Source organism: Tupaia chinensis, unplaced genomic scaffold, assembly GCF_000334495.1.
Source record: "Tupaia chinensis unplaced genomic scaffold, TupChi_1.0 Scaffold000354_1, whole genome shotgun sequence".
NCBI classification, from domain to species: Eukaryota; Metazoa; Chordata; class Mammalia; order Scandentia; family Tupaiidae; genus Tupaia; species Tupaia belangeri.
The window spans coordinates 10,334,522-10,352,724 of record NW_006159849.1 but is presented as its reverse complement, the minus strand read 5'-3'; the positions used below and the strand labels follow the sequence as shown (position 1 = coordinate 10,352,724).

General features: G+C 39.2%; 1 protein-coding gene across 1 annotated transcript in view; it reads right to left on the bottom strand.

The window, feature by feature from the left end:
* Nucleotides 1-15,438: 15,438 nt before the first annotated feature.
* CUNH9orf85 (chromosome unknown C9orf85 homolog) overlaps nucleotides 15,439-18,203 on the bottom strand; it is an 81,435-nt gene continuing 78,670 nt past the window's right edge. Inside the window, exons 3-4 of the mRNA XM_027773435.1 lie at nucleotides 16,775-16,888; nucleotides 15,439-16,090 (exon numbers count right to left, since the gene is read on the bottom strand). Coding sequence (XP_027629236.1) covers nucleotides 15,955-16,090; nucleotides 16,775-16,888 — 250 coding nt within the window. The 3' untranslated portion in view covers nucleotides 15,439-15,954. The remainder of the gene's footprint in view (nucleotides 16,091-16,774; nucleotides 16,889-18,203) is intronic.

Sequence of the window (18,203 nt, the reverse complement as noted above, 5' to 3'; positions counted from 1 at the left end):
TTTTGGCTTCCAATTTGACTCATTCAATGGGAATCCTTGGAAGAACTCCCTAGCTCCCTTCCTAGGGTGTCGTCACAAACAAGCTTGATGATCTGATGGTCCCCTATACACAGATCTTTCTGGAAGTGTATTTTCATCACTCTTCAGGTCTAAGGGTGGTAATGGTGCCATGCTAGCTCTAGGGTACTCTACCGTGCTTTGTGGATTCCCTATACTCTACACATATCCTTGTAAATAGTGCCTTTAGTAAACTCTCAGATCCCAGGTGGCTCATGTACATCTTAAGCTTGAGAAAAACTCTTCTAGGTCTATGATTTAAGAGATTCAAATATTAAACCATGATTCTCCACTTGTGTACCCAAACATGGCATCAGCATCAATTGGGAACTCAGAGATACAAATTCTTATGCTGGACCTGCTGAATCAGAAACTCAGGGGGTAAGGTCCAGGAATCTCTATTTCCATAAGTTCGCCAGAGGATTCTAATGCAAGCTCTTGTTTGAGACCTATTGTCTTAGGTTTTCATGATTTGCTTATGGCCTGTAGTTAATTATATCAAAATAGTGGAACACCCCTGGCATACCAAAAGAGCAGTACTTCTTAACAGTAAACAACCTGCTCATGCATTCTCTCACCCAACAGTCACCAAAGCATTAGGAAACGCTGTAGGAGGGAGATATCTGAATCCTTGAATAACTAGTGGCTGACCTGGAAAGACCAGAGATGAACTTGAGGGATGTTGCAAAGTGACAAGGACACCTAGTGATATAACCTATGTGGGTCAGCTTCCCAGAGTACACAGTAGGGTAGAGCAGGTCAAAAGTCAATCTGGAGGTGGCCATCCTCCCCAGGAGGTGATTTCTTGCTTTCTCTCTCTCTCTCTCTCTCTCTCTGTCTTTCTCTCTGTCTCTCCGCCAAACACACATGCCCTGTAGCAAAAATCTCTCTTAAAAAAAAGAAAAGTCAAACTGGAGTGATAAACGGAAGATACATTTGTTCTTTTTGTTTGTTTGTTTCTTTGTTGTTTTTAAGGTTCTTGTCATAGGGTGAATGTACTCACCAGAGGGAGAGAGAGAGAATGAAAGGGAAAGTGAGAAATCATCCCCTGGGGGATGGCCATCCCTTCCACTCTATTCTCCTCCTGGGACTTCAGGCATGTACACACGCACACCTGGCATGAGTTTCAAGCTGCTGGATCCCTTATTAGAACCACAGTTGACCATCTGGGAGTCCAGTGCACCAGCCACTACATCACCTGCTGGTCCTGGTATATTTTTTCTTGTTGTTCATGTACAAAATTATCTTAGAAGGCCCTGTAGCGCAATAGTTAAGCACTGGGCAGAGGGAGCCAGATCCCACATGGCTGACTTGTTTGAACCCCAGTTCTGGAGGCTTGAAAAACACACCATGTGTGCAACGTGTGCCCGGGATCCTGAAGGAATGGAGAAAAGGAAGAAGGTGGATTGTGATATGACCAAGCCCCATTGGGAATACTTTCTCTCTCTCTTTCTAACATGCACACATACCATCTGGCATAACAAAGAAAAAGAAAAAAGATATCTGGGAGAGTAGTTGATAGAATACAAAGAGCTTTTTGGGGGGCAATATATTATGCACTGTTTAAATGTTCCGTCTTTTATTTAATCTTATATTGATGGACATTTAGGTTGTCCCCAACTTAGATGTTATTAGTAGTGGGCACCATTGTCACCACTTGTGCAGTTCTGGTGGCAATACAACAACAATAGGTAGGAAGCAGTTGCACCAGGCTTCAGTGGGTCCCAGAGAAGTGCTCAAATGGGCTTCAGGAGAAGCAGCACAAGTGTCAAGGGCAGAGCTCAGAAACACACTAGTTAACAGTTGCCTACCCCACAGCTTTTAAAATGAACTTTTGTGTCATCAGTCTCCTCAACTCATTATAAACTCCTTGAGGACAAAAGCTGTGTCTTATCCTTCCGCAGATCTTCCCCTAGGACCTGGGACAGTTTGGCATGAATGAATAAAGATACTTTGATATTCAGAGCTAAGCATAACATGTCCTAGACCGAGTTACAAAGCGCAATAAAAATTATCTAAAAATAAAGAAACTGCCATATGTATTCTACAGATTCCAGCAGAAAGACGTCAAAGTGACTGGAACATAATGACATGGAGCCCAGAGTTTCAAAATGACTGAGTCAGGTAAAACCCTGACAGCATTTCATACAGTTCCAGCTGAATCAGGGAAAACTCTTGGCAGTTTTCGTACAATGATTTCAGCACTCCTTGAGTGATTTCATAGGTAGACATCAGTCAGTCGAGCCCCGACTCTTGATTAACAGTGCTCTCAATGCAACTCACTGACATCAGATGGAGTGGCAGATGGCTTTAAAAGGAAAGCTGAGCAATGGAAGGTAACTTCCCGTCTATCACGACAAGGCTCCCTTCCTAACAGACTGCTCTGTATTCCGCTAAGTGACTCTGGTTTTACTTCCTTAACACATTTTCCTCCCTGAATGCCCTTCTAACATGCCTTGTTTTGATGATGAATGGCTCAGAACAGTTTGCAGGGGGTTGTCTCTGCCACAGACTGATTCTTCTCATCTCACCTTGATTTGTTAAGATGCATCTGACCTCCTGTCACTGATAGGAGAGGGGATGAGGTCTTTTTCTGCAGATAATAAAAAGCAGGCAGTTTGAGTCTTAGATTCTATTACAAGATTTGAGGAGTAAAGACGAGATAGCAGAGGGTTTCTGTAAGAGATTCAATTACCCAAGTGTACTGTGGAAGAATGTGAGCCCTGGACTCCTCATTTAAATATTCCAAACAAATCAAAGTTTTAAACAAACAGAGACCATGCAATTACCTTATCAACCTGGAACCATATATGTTGATTATGTATATATATATATATATATATACACATACACACACACACACACACACACATATATATATATACACACACCCATACACACACATATACTATGTATATCAATATATATATAGGTGTATATATGATTATATATATATGCATGTGTATGTATGCATATATGTGTATTTGTATATCAATACACATATGCAGAAATGGGTATATGATACATATAAATAAATAAACTTAACATCAACATAAAGTCAAAGTGCTATGTGTATCACAGATGGCATAAATAAAATAATAACCTACCAAGTGATAGTTGGCTGATGTTCCAACTTTTATTTTTATAATTTGCCAGAGGGCACATGAGCTCACCAGAGAGAGAAAGACAGAGCAGGAGTGGGAGAAAGCACCTCTAGATGGGATGTGGTCACACTGAAACCTCCATTTCTCCATCTTGTTGTGATTTGGGGCACATACACACATGCCTGGAGTGTTTTTCAAGCCACCAGATCTAGGACTCGAACTGTGAGGTCAGCCATGTGAGATCCAGCTCTCTTAACCACTAGGCCATGGTGTGGGCCCTCCATTACTCCTCTTGAAAATTACAGTTAGATTTTCAGAAACCTTTATTATTGAAGAGTAACATATAGACAGCAAAGTGTACTACAAATTTAAGAGTACAACTCAGTATCTATGTGCATAGTGTCTGTATATGTACTTAGGTACATGTACATATGTGCGTGACTGTCACCAGGTCAAAAGTAGAACATTCTAGCACTTTAAAAGGTTCCATTGGGCTCTCTTCTAACTTTTACTACCCAACCCTAAGGGTAACCAGTACTGATTGCAACTGCCACAAATTAGTTTCAGTTGTTTTTCATTTTCATTTAAAAGGAGCTCAATAATGTTACTTTTCTGTGTTCATATTTTAAAAATTGTTATATTATAAGATTTGGCCATATCCTTGTGTGCCTCAGTAGCTTATTTCTTTTCATTGCTGAGGAGAATTTTATTGGATGTGTATATCACAATTAATTAATCTACTTTATCATTGATGGACATTTAATTCCTTTGAAAAAAATTAACAAATTCCAAGTGAATACTTAACAAATTGCACTCAGATATAAATCACAGAATAATCCTTACCAGAAGTTAAGAAACAAATCTTTCTCATCCTCATGAATATGCAAAGGCTGTTTTGAAAATGCCTTTTCTTCTCTGTTATAGCAGCACCTAGTGGCTTAAGACAGCTACAGGTCTACAGATGTACATTTGCAACTTGGGAACACTCACTTTCAGTTTCAAAAAAAAAAACCTCAGAAATTATTTATGAAAGACAAACACTGGATATCCCCACTTAATATATCCCAAAAGTCTACACTCCATGTCAAAAACTGAAAGGTCTGAATATGTAATAGTAGGGAAGACAAGTGTAGATTCCAGAGACTGTATGGGAAAGGAGTGGATAGCAGAGATAAGAATGTAACAGACATAGAATGTAAAGTTCTCCAGTGAAAATGATGTATTATGGTAACGCCCCTGATTTGATTTTGGTGTACTACATGTATACTTTGGGAAACCATACTGTATACTAAAGAGGTATACAACAATTAAGTATGAATAAGAAATCATACAATTTTTTTTAATTGGAAAAAAAAAAGTTTAAGAGAGCATCTAGTCCAATAGAACCATGTACCAATATCTGGACTCTACTTGAAGCCATTTGAATCAGAACCTTCAGAGAGAGCAAAGGACTAAGAGTTTTCCAGTGACTTTTTTTTTCATATATACATATATATATACACACACACACACACACACATATATATATATATTTAAAATTTTTGCTATAGGGTGAGTGCACTTGTCAGAGAGAGAGAGAGACAGAAAGTGAGAAATCACCCCCTAAGGGGGATGGCCACGCCCTAATCTCTTCTCCATTTTCCTCTGCCCCAGTGACTTGAATGTGCAGCCAAGACCTACTAACTTGGGTCTGTGTCCTCAAACTTTTGTCATACATCAGAATCACCTGGAGGCCTTGTTTAAACACAGATCCCTGGCCCCATCCCTTGAATGTGTTTCATTAGATCCAGGATGGAACCCAAGAACTGTCAATTTTAACAAGTCCCAGGTGATGCTGATGCTGCTAGTCTCAGGGTCACATGATGAAAAACATTGATCTAGACCAACTCTGTTATTCAGAGAACCTGGAGGCCAGACAGTCAAAGCAATTTGCTGTGGTCCTGGAGCCAGTTAATGACAAAGTTACAACCAGAACAGAGGTCACACAACCACTTTCCCTCTCATCTGATAGATTCGATATTGGATTTTGCTGAAGGTATGCCATTTGAAGCTATGTTAAAAGAACATTTCCCCTCAACAAAAAATAAAACAGTAAGTTTGAAGGAGTGAGATAATGTTCTAATGTTCTTCCATAAACCTATTTGCACAAACATAAGGCACCCGACAAAATGAACGCAGATCATGTGCTCTAGAACTAGGACTTGAGAAGGACAAGGGAAATGGGCAATAGGCTGTGGGCTTTCTTTCAGCAGGCTGAACGCCAACCCTGCAACTGGCAGGGGTGCATCTGCCCTCCAGCACCCCCACCTCCTCCCCTCCTTTAGACTTTTCCCTCCAAGGCTGAGCTGTTGCAACATTCTGGCCTACGTGGTCATAAGTCACCCAGTCAAGAAACATCTCAGCCCACAGTTTATATTTATTCCACATCTCTCTAAAAACACAAGATTTTACTGTCTTGCTGTATTTCCCTATGGTTGCTACAGCTCACTAACAGTTGCCTCTTACAATAGGGTTTTCTCAAACATGTCCCGGACAGTTGCAACCCACACCTGACATTAGCTATCCCTGTGCCTAAGGGTCTGCAGTACAGCAGCTGCAGGCTGGCCGTGAGCCCATCCTCCTAGCTGTGTTCAGTACTCTAATGACATGTGCCTGGCAGCTTGGACCATGGCCTGTGGAGCCACTGCAGCCTGCCATAGTGGCTCCCAGAACTACATCAACACACATCATGTGGCAGACAGCTTCACCAGTGGGGCGGGGAATCTGAGCGTTAATACTCGTCACAGGTGGTTCCGATGTTCATCCAGGCCTGGAGACCACTGCCCAATATCCTACTGGGCATCTAATAAGTAATCATTAATCCCCTAGATGTTTTTCTGGGGAGCCATTACACAGTGATTCATAGTGTTCACAATTTGGGGCCAAGAAGAAAATATTTTCATCTCAAGATTCAAGCAGAAACTGATTCTTTCTACCAAATGGGAATAGAGAAGAAAGGGGGTGGAGGGGGACCGAATCAACTGGAAACTACAAGTTCAGGGCAGTTGCATATATTTTTTAGTATTTTAATAGAAACCTGATTCAGACTTTTTTTCCCCCCATAGGGCATATATGATTGCTGGAGAGACAGAAAGTGAGAAATTCCCCCCAAGGCAGGTGGCCAAACCACAATCCCTTCTCCTCCCTTCTCCTCTCAAGTTTTGGGCATGCACATGTCCAGTGTGTTTTTCAAGCCACCAGGTTCAGGACTTGATCCACACAGTTGGCTGTATCAGATCCAGCCATCTCAACCACCACACTACTGGCTGGCCCAAACTCATTTTTGAATAAGGTTATAAGCAAAGACTTGAGGACTCTCTGATATGAAGCAAAAAGCAGTTAGTCCAATGGTGGACAAAGGCAATGTGGGAAACAAAAACAACACCCCCAAACAGGGATCTAACATGTACAGAAGGATCTCTGACATCACAATGGTAATATCACAATTTTCTAAGGAAGCGTCAGAGGCTGACACCATCATTCACTTTTTAACCATATTTGTTGTGTACATAGCTTTCATCATTGAAGGTAGGTCCAGTTACTGTTTTGTTTCCTTTGTGAATCCACAATTGAACCACCTCCTTTGCGTATGTTTACTTGCATGCACACGCAGTAACACACCTACATATATATATATACACTCAGTTATAGGGACCCCACTTAGATGGAAATATAACGAAAGCCATTTCTTCACATTACCAGGGGATACCACTTCCCCTCCCCTGCCAGAGTCATGCCAGCCACACCCACTGTATACCCACCAGAGGAGAAGACAAAAATCATTAAAAGTTCACACCAACTTATTTACTGAGGCCATGTGCTAGACTGCCATGCTCTCTCCAAGTCTACCAAGTCTGAAAATTAATTTTGTCAAAACAGCATACACAATGGTTGTTCTACAATTTTCATACATAAGGCCACAGATAGCCAGAAGGGCCAGTGAGTAGCCTGTCAGGCTGTAGGACTCCAACTCTGTCACTACCAGAGGGACTAGTGTGTCTCCACGTGTTAGTTTGTAATGTGAAGGATATTTTTAATTGATATATAACAAGCAGGCAGAAAATATTTTCAAGTCATATCTAACATGAGACTTGTATCTAGAATATATATAAAGAACTCTTACAACCTGATAATAAGAAAACAATTCAAATTTTAAAAATGTATACCATATCTGAATAGATATTTCATTGAAGATAAATGATTGGTAAACATACGAAAAGATGCTGAACCAGTATCACGAGTTAATAGGAATACACAAATTAAAACCACATTGAGACTTCATACCCACTAGAATGGCAATGATCAAACAAACTGATGATTACAAGTATTTGTGAGGATATGGAACCTCCGAAGTGTGAAATCTTCACATACATCTGGGAGAACTGTAAAATGGTGCAGCCATTTGAAAAATAGCTTGATAGTTCATGAAAATTAAACCTAAATTTATTAGACAATCCAGCAATCTTACTCCTCAATATTTATATACAGGAAAAGAAGAAAACATAGAACCACACACTGTATGCAAATGTTCAGAGCAATGTTATTCATAGCTGCCTAAAGAACTATTCCAAAATCATTCATTTATTTATAGTCTTGTATAGGGTATGTGTGTGCACTATAGAGAGACAGAGAGAAAAGAAAAGTGATAAATCACCTTCCAGGGAGGATACCCACACTGCAATCCTTTCTCTTCCATTCTCCTCTGAGGACTTTGGGCACACAAGTATGTGTGCCTGGAGTGATTTTCAAGTATTGGGTCTGAGACTCAAACCATGTAGTTAGCAATATGGGATCCAGCTGTCTTAACTTCCATGCCATCTGCTGGCCCCGAAACAATCCAAATTTAAATGGGCTAACAAAATTCAAATGTCTGTACAATAAAATACTGCTCAGCACAAAAAAAAAAAGAAAAGGGAACCACAGGTACATTTTTGTGTTGTATATATAACATGGCTACACTGCCCTCCCCCCACCAATGTTATGTTAGGTGAAAGAAGCCAGACTCGAAGACTATATGTTTTATGATTTCATTTCTATGAAATGTTCATAAAGAGCAATTTTATAGACACAGAGAGGAGACTAGCTGCCTGGGGCTGGGGAGTGGGAATGGGGAGTGACTACAAATGGGCATAGGGATCTTTCTGGAGTGATAAACGTTCTAAAACTGGATTGTGGTGATGATTGCACAATGCTTGTAAATTTACCGAATCATTAAATTATACACTTAAAATGGGTGAATTTTATGACATGTAAATTATACTCAATAAAGCATTTAAAAAGTAGAGACAGAAATATACTGAAAAAAAAAAGCTTGTATAGAATTTTACAGAATTTATTGCACAATGAAGAGCAATAGTTTTATCAGTGGCTTTCAACCATTCCCAGGCCAAGAAACTCCACCTTTGTTTTTTTTTTCAGTTTTACTATAGGGCATGTATGCTCACTAGAGAGAAACAGAAAGAGGGAAAGTGAGAAAGCACATCTCAAAGGGAATGGCCACAATGCAAACCCTTCTCCTACATTCTCCTCTTGGGATTTTGGGGATGCATAAACACGTGCCTAGCATGCTTTTCAGTGTTGGGTACAGGACTCAAAACTATGCAGTTGACCATGTAAAGTCCACCTAAATAACAAGAATCCCTGTTTAAAGCAAAAACAGTAACATTCCTGCAATATTTGAATTGAACTTTAAGTGTAAATTGAGAAAATACTTAATTTCAGGAATACCATGAACTCTGTAATAATTTTAACTGAATTTGCATTTAATTCTTCACATCTATGACCTATAAAAATTATAAACGGATATGCAAAATCCATTCTTTAGTCAGCCCACTGAAAATGCTGAGTGCAAGTGGATTCATCAGGACTTCGTATAGGGGGTTCCCTCAGGGAGCAGCAGCCCCAGAGTTGAAACTCTCAAAAACTTTTTTCCTACTTAATACAGCATTTAAGGACAAAAAGAAAATTAAAATGACGAGTTTGATTCTCTATTTTTAGTCATCTCTGTGGTCGGTTTCCAGTTAGGAGAAACTGATTTACTTTTTTGGGCCACAGATACGTCCCATGTGTGGGCAGATTGTACTTGACAAGTGGATCACAGAAAAAGAGGACTTCAGGGCCAAGATGACAACACCACAGTAAGACAAAAGGCTCTGTGAAGCAACCCCATGTGGGCAGGTTCGCAGTTCAAATCCAGAGACCTGAGTATACCAGGCACATGTGTGTCTGCAAGTTGGGGCTGGCTGAGGGCCGGGGGTGGAGCACAGCACTAGGACCCTAACAGGGTGCTCTGTCTCTTGCTCATTGAGATTAATACATTTTTAAAACAGAGAGAAAGATATATGACTAGAAAAATAGAAGCTGACTGGTCGGACGCTTGTCTGCACACGTTATGGAGATGTTTCGTGGGGCCGTTTGGTCTCCAATCTAGGGTCCATTTCAGTCCTACCTGCTTGTGTCATCACGTGTGTGTACTGCAAACCTTGCGTAAGAATGTTGGTGACCTGCAGAGACAGCCTGCTCTTTCGTGGAGTCCTTCCTCTGGGATTTTCATTTCCTGTAGAGTACCTTCTCAATCTTACAGACAGTACCGTGGCATCATGAAGCAGTCCCAGCACATTCAGTGGAGGACTTCCCACACATAAATCAATCACTTAATAGGATCTGAAATGTACTATTTTCATTGCCAAGAAATGGATTCCAAAACTCTTTCCAACTTATTTACAAGAAACACTTGTTTGTTTCCGTACGCCTTGTTTTTGTCACTGTCCACTGGCAGCCATTCACACTGCACCTGCCATGTGTCAGCTGGCAGCCACAAGTGTTGCAAAGGCGAGAAACGTGGGGGAAACTTATTTTTAAACAGCGTGTAACTGTTCAGTTTCTCTTCCAAATAGTATGATCGGTATGTTTTTGAGTGAAGTATTAAAAAAAAATACACAATTCTCCCTGTGTTTCTAGACTTTCTGGGCATTTCATAGTATGTTAATTACATTTTTCCTCCCAGACTAACAAGTGGACCTATTGCTTTAGAGTATTTCACCAGAAAACATACTGAGTATATACAATAGTTTAAACACCATTTTTTCTGATGTTTCCTGACTTTGCGGACATGTTGTAACACCGTCTGCTAACGGATGTGTCCGTTTTTTCTTGTGGTCGACCGTCTTTTCCAAACATTAGCTGGATCTGGCAATTTCCCCAGGACTAGTTCATTTCCTGTATCAGTCATTTTGGTTATTGTTCGCGTGTTTGCCCTTCCTAACGGTAAAAGGAATACAGAACTCTTACACATTAAAGAAAATATATTCAGCAAATGACTTTGTGATATTACATTATTAAATTTTTAGAAAGTGGAATACATAAGGTCATACTCAATGATACAAGGTTACTTGCTTGTAATTTAAATTTGCAAATGTATTTCAGAGTAGTGGAATATGCTTTTCTAATTCACTTTCTATGTTTAGCTCATGGTGCAGTTTTAAAATATAAATTTGTTAATGAATTGACTTACCAAAGTTTCTTTTTTTTTTGGAGGGGTTTTTGCTATAGGGCGCGTGCGCCCACCAGGAAGACAGACAGAAAGAGAGAGAGAGAGACAGAAAGTGAGAAATCACCCCCCAGGGGGTATGGCTACACTGCAATCCCTTCTCCACTCTCCTTTCGGGATCTTGGGCACGCACGCACACGCGTCTGGTGTGAGTTTAAGCCACCAGGTCCGGGACTTGAACCATGGCTTAAAACTCACACCGGGCGCGTGTGCGTGCGTGCCCAAGATCCCGAGAGGAGAATGGATTGTGGCATGACCATCCACCTGGGGGGTGATTTCTCGCTTTCTGTCTCTATGTCTCTGTCTGTCTGGCGAGCACACGCACCCTATAGCAAAAACCTCTCCAAAAAAAAAAAAAAGAAAGAAAGATCACAGACCTTAACGTTTCAAATGTGGATATCAGCCCTTGTGGGGCTGTGTTAGCTCCAGCTGTAGCATGCACTGGTTCATGCTGCTACCTGACAGTCACGGCCACATGGGAGGCCTGGTCTTGATTCACCACCCACCCTGAAAGCTGGGCACGGTCATACGTCTGTAATGCCAGCTATTTGGGAGGCTAAAACAAGGGGCTCACGGCATGAGATGAACACTTTCTCTTCCTCTTTTTTAGTTTTATGTGTTGTTTTTTTTCCTTCTTCTGTTTATTTTTTTGTTTGTTTGTTTTTTAAATGTAGGGCATGTGCATTCCACAGAGAAAGACAAAAAGAGAAAAAGGAGAAGTGAGAAATCACCTGCTAAGGGGGATGGTCACATCAGATCCCTTTCCTCCTGAAATTTTGGGCACACATACGTTTCTCAAGCTGCCGGGTCTGAGACTCAAACTGTGAGGTCAGCCACAAGGGGCCCAGTCACCTCAACCTCCATGCCACCTGCTGGGCTGAGACCTGGTCTTTAAAAACGAAAAAAGTTGGGGCCAGAAGGTGGTGTACTGGTTATAGCACTAGACTCCCACATAGCTGACTGCGGTTTGAGTCCCGGACCTGGCGGCTTGAAAATAACATGAGGCATGTGAGTGCGCATGCCCAAAATCCCAGGAGGAGAATGGAGAAGAGATTGTAGCATGGTCACCAGCACTGGGGGATGACTTCTCATTTTCCCTTTCCCTGTCTCTGTCTCTGTCCACTGAGTACATACCCTTTGGCAAAAACCTTAAAAAACAAAAGTCATGTTTAAATTTAGGTGCATTGGTAATGTTTAAAATCTAAGGCATTCTTCAGTAATGCCAAGAGGTCTTCAGAAAAAAAGAGAAAGGATAGCACAAGTTGTCTGAAATGATGGAGGCAATGCAAGGTTGGCAGAGGGACTGACTATTCACAGTAGCCTGGAATGATGGTATGGGAGACACTGGAGTTCCCCATTCAGTGACTCACATACTACTCTCACACATAGTAACTAACCCTAATGTGCAGAAAAAGGACTTCTGGGAGGATATGACTGCATAGGTTCAAACCCTATCATGGCTACAAGCTCTAGAATGTAATATGCTCCTCACAAGCATATTCAGGCAGGAAGAGCCTGGTAGAAAAAGTGCCTTATTTTTGCCAGCAAGGTAAATCATTCCCGGGATCATCCAACAGAGTCCCCTGACGTGGCTGGCTACACCTGGCAGCAAGAGGCTGTGGAAGATAGAACCTGGCAAAAGTGTACTATATTCTGGTGACTGGAAAGACAGGCAGGCATGGGAATGCCTTTTTTCCCAAATGCAATTAATTGTGTTATAGCTGATGATCAGAATCAAATGAGGAGTGAGCTATTCCAGACCAAATGAATGACAATATCCCAAGAATAAGAATTTTCTTAAAAGGACCTCACATGAACTTATCCAGCCAAATATTCAAGCACAACAAGCTAACTTACTATATTACACTGATTGATTATGTTAAAACAAAAGCAAGGTTTGGGCTGGCAGGCGGTGCAGTGGTTAGGGCGCTGGACTACCACATGGCTAACCATGGTTCAAGTCCCGAACCTAGCAGCTTGCTTTCCAATTCTCCTTTTCTCTCTTTCTCTTTCTCTCTCTCGGTCAAATTAATAATAATAACAAGTAAGATAAACAATTCTAAAAAAAAAAAGGTCTCCATCACATTTTTAGATGAGAAATAATTCCTCAAGAAATATAAAAGAACTAAACATAACAAAGTCTGCTTGAAAAACAAAACCACCTTTTTTAGCAGTAAAGAATGAAATGCAGCTGTTAAAACAGTCACTAGGTGATGCTCTTTGTTAAATTTCTCCCTTGGTTAAGTAATAATTCATTCATATGGGAAAGAACTTACCTGAGGTCTAACAATAACTTAGTTAGCTCTTTTAAAACAGTACCGAAAATAATTATATGCAAAAAGAGAAGTCACAAAAATTTATGGGAGAATCTGTTAAGCTATTGATATAAGCTCAAAATATTGAGACTTCAACACTGGTAGCCCTGTCCAAATACTTTTGACTTCATTTTCTTTATTATCTTGATAAAATATTATAGTTTGTCAATTGAGTTCTTCAGGATTTTTTTATTTACTTCTAGGCAATATATTTTTTGGTGTCACTGAATCTAATGAGTCTGCTATTTTTTGCTGAACTATTTTAAAGTAAATTGACATTATATCCTGAAATATTTTAGTATACATTTCTTTTTTTTTCTTTTCTTTTTTATTTTTTTTAGAGATCTTTGCTATAGGGCGCATGCACTTGACAGAGAGACAGAATGTGAGTAATCACCCACCTGGGGGGGATGGCCATGCTACAATCCCTTTTCTTCCATTCTCATCCTGGGATTTTGGGCATGCATGCACACACACCCAGCAAGAATTTCAAGCCACCAGGCCAGGGCTAGAACCATGGTTACCATGTAGGAGTCCAGCGACATAACCATTATGCCATCTGCTGGCCCCTCAGTATACGTTTCTAAGATAACATTATTACACTTAAAAAATATTTCTTAATATCATCTATTACCAAAAAACACTCAATAAACACAAAAAGGGGCTCAAGCTTGGTAAGTATACACTAATACGACACACTATTGAACACACAAATCAAATGGTCAAAATTTAGTAGTCTGATACCAAGTGTTAGGAAGGATACGGAGCACTGAAACTCTAATCCATTGCTGTGGGGGAGGGAGATAAAAGTACCTCTGAAAAGGCTGAGCTTTTTATAAAAAATCATTTTTTCTTTCTTTCATTTTTTTAAAAATAAGGTACATGTATCAGAGAGAGACTGAGAGGGAAAGCGAGAAATCACCCAGAGGGTAGCCACACCACAATCCCCTCTCCTCCATTCTCTGGGTATTTGGGGCACGTGCACACACGTCCCTGGTGTGATTCTCAAGCTGCTAGGTCTGGGTCTTGAAGTGCACAGTAGGTCAAGTGGGATTCAGCTGTCTTAACCTCCATGCCACTTGCTGCCCCCCAAAGTTTTCTATTGTATAATAAAACTGAAGAGCTAGTTGGTACAGCAGTAAAATGCTATTCAGCAACGTGGGATCCATATGGAAGACTAGATTTGACTCCCTAGATGACTCATAAATGGTGGGCAAAAGCCCGTGATCCTGCCTGGCTGGGCATGCTGGGGTTGGGGGCAGTGGATGGTGGCATGATACCCTTTTGAGGGTGCTTGATTTTTTCATGAAAGAAATAAACAAACTTTAAAAAAAAAATTGAAGATGCATGTCCCTGATTCCCTGTACCACTGCTATCTATATGCCTAACAGAAATGCAGGCATGGGTACCGAGAGACATTATATAATAATGCTCTTACCAGTACTGTGTGCAACAAGAATAATTCAAATTAATGTAAACATCTCTTAACATCAGAAAGAATTAGTAAGCTATGCTATGTAAATACATAAAGTGAGTAATGTAAAATGAACAAATTATAGCTTTTGAAACAACATAAATCATCTCAAATTTTGTAATAAAAAATGAAGAGATAAAAGTAGCATGCACAGGATAGGTCTATTCACGCAAGTTCAAAACAATGCTTGTCACTTATTTTGAAATGGTTCAGCAAATAAAGTATACCTATATCCATAAGAATGTGGTAGTATGTTAAAACAAGAATTGGGAACCTTAGGTAAAGAGTACACTTTGTATTATTTTGCTGTTTTGCTGCAGGTTTGAGATTTTCAAATCAGAAAAGATAGAAGAGAGTTAAAATATCAGAGATAGTTCGTTTATATTGTTTAAGAGTGCCAACATGGGTAGTAAAACAATAAAGAAAGTTGTTATTAAAATTCAGGATTATACCAACTCTGAGAACAGAGACAAATTTGTGATGAGAGAGCCTGAAGGGAAGCTCCTGGTGCTAGCCGGCGTACACTGCCTTCCCTTTGTAATTATTAATTCCAATATGCACATCAACTCTGCTTTGTCTGTGTGCGTGTTTCATAAAAAAAAAAAGGTGAAAACAACAATGATGACATATCAAACTATTTTCGGGAACCAGCAGTTGGCATGATGGCTATGTCACTGGACTCCTATGTAGTCAACCATGGTTCAATCCTGGACCCGGTGGCTTAAAACTCATGCTGGGCACGTGTGCATGCGCGCCCAAGATCCCAAGAGGAGAATGGAGGAGAAGGGATTGCAGCATGGCCATCCCCCCGGGGGGTGATTTCTCACTTTCTGTCTCTCTGTCTCTGTCTTTCTTGTGAATGCACGCACCTTATAGCAAAAACCTCTAAAAAAAATTTTTTTTCAATGAAAACTGCTATATACTTGTAAAACATTATTATAAAAAATAAACTTTTTGCTTTTTAAACAAACATAATTAAAGGAGCTTCTGCTCTGTGGATCATTTGCTCCTAAAAGGTACTTACTGAGGATCAATTTTTGAGGCTAGCAATATAGTACCTTTTTTTTATGTGGAGTAGTTCTACAATCAGGCTGAATCTTGTTTGATAATCTAGTAACATGTTCTTCCATATAATTCCTATGAACAGTACTATGATACTATACTGCTCATTTTAGCAAATATGCCAGCATATAAAACTTAAAAATGTGTTGTAAGAAAACTCTGGGAAAAAACCTTTATATAATACAAATACCATACATAATTTATATACTTGTTCAAATACAAATGTTGCCCATTTTCTAAGGTTTTTCTGATTTCCTCATTAGGATTTCACAGATTCTTTGTGAAACTGAAACCCTCAAAGGCAGAAGTTGGTCAAAATTTCGTGTTCTCAAACTGACTTTTAATATATTTATATTAATCCACTGGACTGTCATCTTCTGTGTCATCTAAAGCAATATCAAACTCTAAATCATCATCACTTTCTTCATTTCTTCTGCAACTTCTTCTCCAGTTGGGATTATTTTCTGTCTTTTCTGGTTCTTTGTTAATCCTAAAAATAAAAGAAAAAATTTCTAATTATTTGCCAGGCTTTCATGATTTAACTAGATAGAATGAAAAGACATTTACCATTATATTTCTCAATTAACAGGAGTCTAGTGAAATAAGTATAGAGAAAAGGATCCTTGAACACAAACTCACCTCAAGATCCAATCAATTACAATACTGCTGTCACCGAAGTAGCCTCAAAGAAATTAATACATGATGTCTGTCCATTAAGGAAAAATCATAAGCAATTTTTTTGTGATAAATGCTAACTATGTGGGTAAATATTTTATTTTCTTAAAAATATGTTTCTGGGGCCGGCAGGTGATATGTTAATGTGTTCTGTTAAAGGTGCTGGATTCCCACACGGTCGACCACGGTTTGAGTTCCAGACCTAATGGCCTGCTTTCTCACTTTCTCTTTCTCTTTCTCTGTCTCTCTCTGGTCAAAATAAAATAATAATAATAATAATAATGGAAATAAATAAATATTTTAAAATATATAATGTTTTACTTCTTTTGTAAAAATTTAACAAACAATTATGGCTTTTTTCCTGTTACGTAGAAAAAAGGCTACATTACTGTGATATATTGCAACTCAAAATTAAGAGCTACTCAATGTGCCATCAAAAGAAAGAAAATTCATGTATCAGTTATTAACACTAAAATCCAAGATAAAGGGAAGTACTCACGGAATAACAATTTCTTCTTTCTTTCCACATTTTGCACAAACTTCAAGTTCACAGGCACATGGTCTACATATTATATGGTAAGAGTCCTTCACTGTCTTCTGTAAGCATTTAACGCTAGAAGTGGAAAAGAAACTCAAATATTATGTTTTACTAATTACCCAAAATTTATTTACTAAAATAAGGAGCATAGCTAAGTGTATAGGTAAAAAGCCTAAAACTCAAAACTTCTAGATTTGAATCTCAGATATTTACCTTATATTAAAGTAATTATATGGCATTACTATATAGCCATTTACAGCTGAAAAAGAATAGTATTTGATATATATTTTATTTTTTTAAAGCTTTTAGAAAGTGTCATTAAAAACATGATTTTTTGATACAAGCCAACTATATTTCCATATGCTATCAACGAATAATATAAAACCAAATAAAATACTTAGGAATAACTTCACCAAAAGAACTGTAAGAACAATAGATACACTGAAAACTATAAATATCACTGTAAGAAACTAAATACCTAATTATATGGGAAAACATCCCATGTTCATGGACTGGAGGACTTTCATATGGCAAAATTTCCCAAACCTATCTACAAATTCAATGCAATCTCAATTGCAGCCAGTTTTTTTTTTGCAGAAATTGGGAAGCAGATTCTAAAGTTCATACAAAATACTAAAGACCCATGGGACCAGCAGTTAGCGTAATGGCTATGTCGCTGGACTCCCATGTAGTTGACCACAGCTCGAGTCCCGGACCCGGTGACTTAAACTCACGCCAGGTGCATGTGCGTTTGTGCCCAAGATACTGAGAAGAGAAAGGAGGAGAAGGGATTGTGGCGTGGCCATTCCTCCTTGGGGGTGATTTCTCGCTTTCTGTCTCTCTGTCTCTCTTTGTCTTTCTGGTGAACTCACACGCCCTATAGCAAAAACCTCTCCTCCCCCCCAAAACAAAAACAAAAACAAAACAAGACAAAACAAAACAAAACAAAAGACCCAGGATATTCAAAACAATCTTGAGAGAGAAAAATAAAATGAGAGGATACATACTTTGATTTCAAAATATACCACAAACCTACAGCAATCCAGGCTATGTAATACTGACATAAGACAGGTATATAGGTCAACAGAAAAGAATTGAGAGTCATGAAATAAATTCCCTTTCCTGTTGGTCAACTGCTTTTTGACAAGGATGCCAAGAAAATTGAATAGGGAAAAAAGGTTTGTTTTTTTTTCTTTCTTTTCTTTTTCTTTTTTCCTTTAAGGCCACTAGTTTGTTGTTGTTGTTGTTGTTAATAGTTATTTATTTAATTATGTTTATTCTTTTTTTTTTGGAGAGGTTTTTTTTTCGCTATAGGGAGCATGAGCTCACCATTCAGACAGAGAGACATAGAGACGGAAAGCGAGAAATCACCCCCCAGGGGGCATGGCAC